General features: G+C 35.9%; 1 protein-coding gene across 2 annotated transcripts; it reads right to left on the reverse strand.

The window, feature by feature from the left end:
- Window positions 1-3,744: 3,744 nt before the first annotated feature.
- Window positions 3,745-7,537, reverse strand: LOC146918308 (cytochrome P450 CYP736A12-like). 2 transcript variants are annotated; one of them, XM_085719957.1, is made up of 3 exons: window positions 6,815-7,537; window positions 5,717-5,726; window positions 3,745-4,764 (listed from the first exon to the last, which is right to left on the reverse strand). In XM_085719957.1, exons 1-3 carry the CDS (start codon window positions 7,176-7,178, stop codon window positions 3,942-3,944), a joined length of 1,197 nt encoding a protein of 398 aa, XP_085576083.1. In that variant the 5' UTR covers window positions 7,179-7,537; the 3' UTR covers window positions 3,745-3,941. The 2 variants fall into 2 exon arrangements, with proteins under 2 accessions (XP_085576083.1, XP_085576082.1); XM_085719956.1 differs by lacking the exon at window positions 5,717-5,726 and having other exon boundaries at window positions 3,745-4,779; window positions 6,819-7,537.
- Window positions 7,538-7,997: the final 460 nt, after the last annotated feature.

Here is a 7,997-nt window from a genome sequence, read left to right on the forward strand (position 1 = left end):
TACTTGTTCTACAAGTTATTGTAGGAAAAGCCGAGAAATAAGCGTTAAATGCCTTATTACGCTTTATATATCTTACTCTATCATTTTGTGCGGGAATTAGCCTCAAGACACTGAGCAAAGACCAAAAATCATGAAAAAGTGCAAATTAGCAAAAGCTGGTTTTGAAGAATTCGCTATTAGCGTGTTCCACGCTATTAGCGTAAAGGTTCCGAGAGGACTACGCTATTAGCGTACCAAGGGTGAAGAAACGGGGCAAGGACCAGCGTGGCACCTTGCAATTGGCCGAGAACTTAGGCCGACCTACCACGCTAATAGCGTATATTTCGTTATTAGCGTAGGTGTAAAAACTTAGCCCTTTAAAATAGAAGTTTACCTCTCTTTTAGAATATACTATTCCATTAGATATTTTTATAGATGCTAGGAGAGAAAATAGGGTAGAGCATATAGAGTGAGAGTGATTTTGGAAGTTGGATTCTTCTTCCTTTGTGAGACATCACAAGGTGTAATGATTCCTTCCTTTTCAATCCATCCTTGCAAGGCTTCCATGATGATGTGTAGCTAAATACCCTTTGTTGGGATGAGAGGTACTTGATCCTTGCTAAACATGTAATCTTTTGATCTTGCAATATATGGTTCAAGCAATTTATATTCAATATTGTTGTTATTCTTGTGTTAATGCTTTCAATGAGATTCAAGATGCTTTGGACACAAACTCTTGAATCTAGAGCTAGAGTAGCAATATATCTTAGGTTAACTTACTTGACATCCTTGTTAATCTTGTGATAATCACCATAATCAAGAGTTAAATGCTTTCGGATACTTAATCGAGCTGGACACGGTCGATTAGGTTATTTGATCGACTTTGTTATCGTTTAAGGGATTTGGACACGAATGTTTAAACGATACCTTAGAGTCAATTATATCGCTTTGGACACGAAGGATAGTCTAGAATTGATTGTGATAATATTGGTTATAAAGCTAGAATTCGTATGGATCATTAGGTTACGTGTGACGCTTGGTTAAGGAACTCTACTCCTAACAAGTTTCAATCCTTATTTATCTCAACTTTTACTTTTTGCAATTAGTTTAGCTAGTTACATTTCAATTCAAACAAACAAGTACTCTTAATACTTGAAATGATATTTGATGTTAAACTCTCCTTGATATCGCACTAATCCTGTGGAGACGATACAAATACTTATCTTGTTTGATGCTAAAAACGACTTTCATCACACCGGTACCGGCATGTGGAAGAATCATGCGTGGATGGGAATGACGATAAAACCAATCAATGTATCCATCTACGCCTCCACGTAATGAACTGCAGTCTCTCCCAACATACGAGGTGTCGGCGAATAATCAAGTGCATGCCGAAAGCGGTTTGTGATCTCCGCAAAATTAACACCGGTAGGTGCACTCTCAAGAGGATGTCTCGGTATGGTCTGAACCCACCCAAACCGACGAAGCACCCTCTCCGACATATATCTCACCATGCGCTCTCCGAGATCTCGGCCATTCGGAGTAAAGGCGACTGCTAAAACGGACTTGCTGACGGTGCGCTCCATATGGGACCATGACAACCCTCGTCAAATCCGGCGCATCCGGATGGGTTATGTAGTTGTCTAATGTACCTAAACCAGACAGTGGTAAAAAAACACATCGCGCGTGGGTGCGATTCTCTAAATATCCTTCCCGGACATCCTTGCTTCCCATGCACAGGAAGTGGTCAAACACCCGAGCTGCACCAAAGACAACACAAGTTTATATATACAAACCATATACACTTAAATTTAAAATAATAAAACATAGTTTTTAATTTATACTGCAACAAAGTCGGGTATCCTGCCACCTAATTGGTGTTCCAACGTGCGAAAGCATTGTTGAGCTCCTTATACAAGTGAGCTAGTGCCGCAGCCTCCCCATGAAAAACCGGCAACAATCTCAAGGTCTACGCTCTTGTCACCTGAATATCATGATCCCCACCAAGTACAACAAATATATGCGGACAGCCTGGTCCCGCAACCTCTCCACCTGCGGAGTCACACCATACTCGTCGAGTCAAATCCCTCTGCTCCTTCAAACGGTCCTTGAAGATCCTCTCCAAGTAGCTAAATCGGCAATGTGCACCTTTGGTCTTTTCGACCTCAAAAAGAGCATCACCCGGATCAGACCCCAAGTACAACTCCATCCATTCCACGGTCTCGTCCCGTGATAAGGACACGTGGGACATGAGCATGCCGTAAATGGGGAGATGCAGCAAACGAGCCACATCATCAAGTGTATGATGTCATCTCCCCAACAGGAAGGTGGAAGGCTGGAAGTCTCCTCATGCCACCTCTCCATAAAGGCACAAATCGGACCGTGGTTAAGCAAGTTGTAGCCGTGGTATCCTGAAGCCAACCAAGGCCGGTGTCATGCAATTTGTTTTTCCACCACCGTGCAGCCATGATAGGTTTGGTGTCATTATCATGCATCACATCTATCTTCTTTCCATTGTTGATGCATTTTAATTTTGGACGACTTGCAAATAATTAAAATTAATAAAGTGAGTTTAAACTCATGGCTTCAAAAACGAAATTACGAGTAAATAAACATGCAGATTTAACGGCATATAAGCGAGCAGTTTCGGATATAAAGTAAGTGAGTTTAACACTAATAAATACCTCGCCATCAGCCGCCTTCTGGCCACGTGCACATGGTACCTCCACGAAGGCCAGTCTCGTATGGGCCACCGAGATAGTCATCTAGTGGCTCGGGGTCCACCACCTTCTTCTTTCGCCTTTGTTGTGGCTCGGCATCTTCCATTTCCTCGTCGGCACTGCATCTCCTCCTCAAGCTACTACTCCTCCATATGCTGCAATTCCACATCGAGCTGCTCCTGCTCCATGTCCATATAATGTTGCTGCTCCGGCTGATGCTCGACAGCGGGCTCGACATCGGCACGAAGCCCTCTAGCACCCGACGCCTCGGAGGAACACCACCTTCCTCCTCCGGCCGTTGGCGACGCTCTCTCCTACGGGAAGCATGCCACCGCCTCCCTTACGCGCCGAGTATTAGAGGTTGAACCTATTGTGACATGCACACAACACAATCGGCACAGAGCGGTAGAGAACGGACGACCAAAACCAATATCGGGTGTTTCCGAGATTTATTTTTCGGAATGTAACAATACGATCAGGAAAACGAATTCCGGATTGCTTCGATTCATAGGAAATAAAATCCGAACAAATTACTTGCATGCATACGAAATTGAACTAACCTTCCATGTGATGTTCCTCGAAGGATTCAAATGCGGTCCGTTTGAGCAAGATTTCACCGATTTTGGTTAGATTTTTGCGGTTCGGATATTGGGATTAGAGGGGGAGAGAGAGAGTAAGTGAAAAGTGAAGCTGTAAAAATGGGGGGTGAACGCACTTTTATACTTCGAATGGGTCCAGAATATGTAATCCGGACCGAAAGTTAATATTCCGGAATATGTATTCCGGAGAGTAATTTAGTCATTTTTCCGGAAGCGCGTGAGAAGGGCACGGGGTGGAAAAAGTAATAGTCTAAAATGATTATCTTAACTCTATATAAAGATAAAACTTCCTTTGATCCAAATCAGTTATTTCTTCATGTTCATAATCATGAAGTAAAAATCAGATTTAGTTCACCTTTTTTTTTTTTTGAATATGATTATCCTTTGTAGAAAATTAAATGTCATAAATTAAAGAAATTAAAATAATTCAAAATACACAACAAAAATAAATAAAACTAAAACATTATACTTGATCCCTTATACATAGTCCTTATCCATTGTATTGGTTCAACATAACAATTACCCATTGTATCTCAATAGTTGCACACTTTTATTGGGTCATATTTACACAATTGTCCTACACAAGGACCTTTATTTCAGTTATATATAAACATATTCATTTCAATTTGATATATATAATTAACTATATATCAAACTTTTGTCTACGAGTTTTTGGCACAGCTAGCAATTGGTTAAATCTTGGCATTGAGAGTCCAAATTTCTCACTCATATCCAAATCATTAGGAGACATACCAGAGGGAAGTTCCCAATCAAAGCAGTGTACTAATTGGGCAACAACAAGCCTAACAGTATTTAGCCCTAGTTGAATTCCAGGACACCCTCTACGACCCGAACCAAATGGTATAAGTTGAAAATCATGTCCTCTAAGATCAATATTACTATCGATAAATCTTTCTGGATAAAATATGTCACAATTATTCCTCCAAACTTTAGGATCTCTTCCTATAGCCCAAACATTTATTATAACCCTAGAATTTTTCTTTATGTAGTAACCATCAATTGTAACATCTTCTAAACACTCACGAGGTGCTAACAATGGTCCAGCTGGATATAATCTTAATGTCTCCTTTATTACCATATTAAGATAAGGTAATTTTTCAAAGTCGGTTTCTTGTACCTTATTATTCAAACCTACCACATTTTCTAGCTCATTTTGAAGTTTCTTCATCACTTTTGGATGCCTCAAGAGTTCAGACATGGCCCATTCAATTGTTGTTGAAGCTGAGTCTAATGCTCCACCAATCATGTCCAATATAATAGCTTTTATATTAGTTATATCAATGACTTGTTTTTGTTCTTCATCATGAGGGTCCATGGATTGATGCATTAATGATAATAATATGTCGATAAAGTCCTTATGGTGAGGGTCCTTTTTCATGTCATGCTCATGATCTTTGATTATCTTCTCCACAATTTGGTCAAATGCCTTGCTTGTTTTCTTCATTCTGACTTGTTAGTCCCTGGTTGGAATGATTGATTCAGTAGCATATATAACAATTCAAAGATAAGTTGTCATAAAATAAAGTCAATATACCTTCCACGAAAGCAATACATGCAAATCTTAAGAAAGAACGATGTTTATGGGATAATAATCATTTTGGTTTGCGAATGTGTTGAAATTCTGAAATAGTATTTGATTGTGTATTTCATTAAGTCAAAATAGTCTCCGACGTTAAAATAATCTTTCAATATTGATAATAACTATTTTCTTATAATGACTGATATTATAACAAGTAAGTGCGGATTTATATGAAAATAAGTAAATATATTGAAGAACTAATATTACAATATTAAGGGAATATTTCAATGCGAGAAAATATTTTGATTAACAAAATGTACAATCGAAACTATTTTAGAATTTCGTTACAATAAGCAATTGTTGTGCTTACTCATTACACGTTTAGAAATCAAAATGACTATTTCTTTAATGTTCATTTCTAGGTCGAAAGGTCATTGATCTTGACCATTTCAAGTCCAATCAAATGAATCATATAGAAGGTGTCTATTTCTTCCTTCACAAAATTCCAATGCAAAATCTTTTTAAAGACAAACTAGGCTTCTTGAAAACTTAAACTAAATTTATATGACTGACTTTTTAAAACATGACTTCCAAGTTTTAAAAGAATGCTATCAATTTCATATATTTTTTTTTGAAAGAATCAATTTCATATATTTTTGTCTCTATTATTTCTTGCTAGAGTTAACATGTTACTATTGATGATGTGGCAGCCGACCTTCTCTTCCATTTAGTTTTATCAATAGCATTTTTAATTTCAACTACTATACTTCCATTTAGTTTTATCAATAGCATTTTTAATTTCAACTACTATAAGTGTGTTAGTAAAAAAAATAGATTTATTGTTTTTTCTAAATAGATTTATTGTTACACTCCATAACTTCCGCTTACCTTTAAATAGATTTATTGTTACACTTCATAACTGAAGTATAGTCGGATTAATAATTGCTTCTTCTAGGAATTGAATTCAGATTTTCTTAAACAATTCCATATATATTTTATACAATAAAGAATAAAAAAATATAATTACTCGGACGATTTCCAATTTTTTTAAAGAAATTACTAAGTTGTCAAAAATTGGTGATTGAATCTCCAATTTTTCATTTGATGCAAAAACAAAAAAAACGTCAATGTTGCACTGTTTAATAACATTTTATTTTATACATATTTTTAAAATTTAATCATTAGATTGAAAGTTTATATCATATACTCCCCTGGTCTCAAATATAAAAAAAAAAAAAATAATTAAGGTCCATTCAATAAATAATGTATCTCGTCTATAATATAAATGATGTTTTGAACACTTATTATATGAAGTTAACAAATTTGAGCTTGTCAATAGAAATTGATCCTATTATAAATTATTGTGGTAATTCTCATGTATCTATTTAGTCAACCAAAAAATCTAAAGTTGGGGCACACCCTAATAGACTTGCAAGAGAGCAGTCAAGAATCCTAATTATTGTAGATCCTAATAAATTAAAAAATTACTTGTGTCTCCTATCAATTGAACAACTTGCAGAAGTCTTCGATCCTTCTATTTTAAAAACTATCTAATTCCAATTTTCAAAAACAACTTAACTCATCTTCAAGTAATCAACAATTTTTTATTTTATTTTTAGGTCCTATACTCCACATGACTTGGTCCTAACTTTCAAAATTTAATCTAACATATATACTCCATCCGATCCTTATTATAAGAAAAATCCACTTCTTATGTTCATTGAATAGCCGATTTATACGAGTCAATAATATAAATAACATACATCAGTTATTGAATGAATATAATTTTTTTAAGTATGTTACGGAGGTAGTGTTACAGTAGAATTCCACATTAAAAGGCACAAGACTAATCACTATGTTAAACGTAAATCTAAATCTAGCATGATCAAACATGAAAGAAGTGCTCAAATGTTGGGAAAATGCAAAGTTAATACCACATATATACAACTAGAAGTTAATATCTTAGATATTGATACATACCTGAAGATCAAATATGCTTAGCCAAGGCAAAAAATCTGCCAAATTAAAACTTCCAGCCAAGTTCATTCCCTCTCGAATAACTCCCTTTAAATCCAAATCACTATCTTTATTACATCCCAAAACCATCTTATAAGTAATATTCGCTATAACCTCACCAACTATCTCACTAAGATTCACGACTTCACCTAAAGTCGCTGCTTTATCAACCGACTTTATAAGCATCCCCAATTCCTCGCTTCTCATAGGCGCAAACATCTCAACTTTCGAACCACTCAAAAGGTGCAAAGTACAAAGTTTTTTCATGTTGCGCCAATAAGAACCATATGGAGCTAAACCCAATCCCTTTCCACCATAAAACATGTGTTCGGAGGCTTGAAGTTTTGGTCTACTAGAGAAAATAGCGTCATGGGTTTTGAGAAATTTTTCAGCTGATTCCGGAGAGGAAACTATGATGGTTGGAATTTTTTCCTAGTTTTAAGGACATGATTGGTCCATATTTTTTTGAAAGGGATTGAAGGGTACGATGTGGTAGTTTTCCTAGGATGTGGAGGTTGCCAATTATTGGGAAAGGATTGGGACCAGGTGGATTTTTTTGATTATGTTGATGTTGATTTGGATGAAAAAATAGAGAAGCTGATAGAATCAAAATGAATATTAGAAAGAGTATTGCTGGAATAGCTAATGATAGAGGTGACATGATGATTGCTTGGTTGATTGACAATTGGTATAAGGTTTTTCGGGTGTTTATATGATAGCTAACAATTGTCTATATTATGTCCTTTGGGTGCTACTCCAATGGAAATGGCTTAAATTTATAATTTAGAGGAATTGCTTAAATTTATATCTCACTATAGTTTAGTCGCAAAGTCTAAACAAAACAATTGTTTATAAGTCACAAGTCTAAGCAAAATAATTTGGATACACACTTCAAACACATACTCCTTCCGTCTCACAAAATGTGTCCTTTTGAGTTTTACACGATTATTAAGGAAGTGATTGGTAGTGTTGATTTTAATGGTAAAATATATTTAATTTACTAAAACACCCTCATTAATTATAGTTAATGACTTAGTAGAGTAGTTAATTTACTAAAACACCCTCATTAATTATAGTTAGTGACTTAATGGAGTAGTTAGATGATTGAAATGCGATAAATAATGACATGCTAGTGGAAAAGAA

The sequence above is a fragment of the Medicago sativa genome, chromosome 6 (genome assembly GCF_051527215.1).
Source record: "Medicago sativa cultivar Bolivia chromosome 6, Bolivia_mono, whole genome shotgun sequence".
Classification (NCBI taxonomy): domain Eukaryota; kingdom Viridiplantae; phylum Streptophyta; class Magnoliopsida; order Fabales; family Fabaceae; genus Medicago; species Medicago sativa.

Bases quoted from the DNA above. Each gene is read 5' to 3' on its own strand.
- LOC146918308 (XM_085719957.1), bottom strand. From the start codon at position 7,178: ATGTTTTATGGTGGAAAGGGATTGGGTTTAGCTCCATATGGTTCTTAT.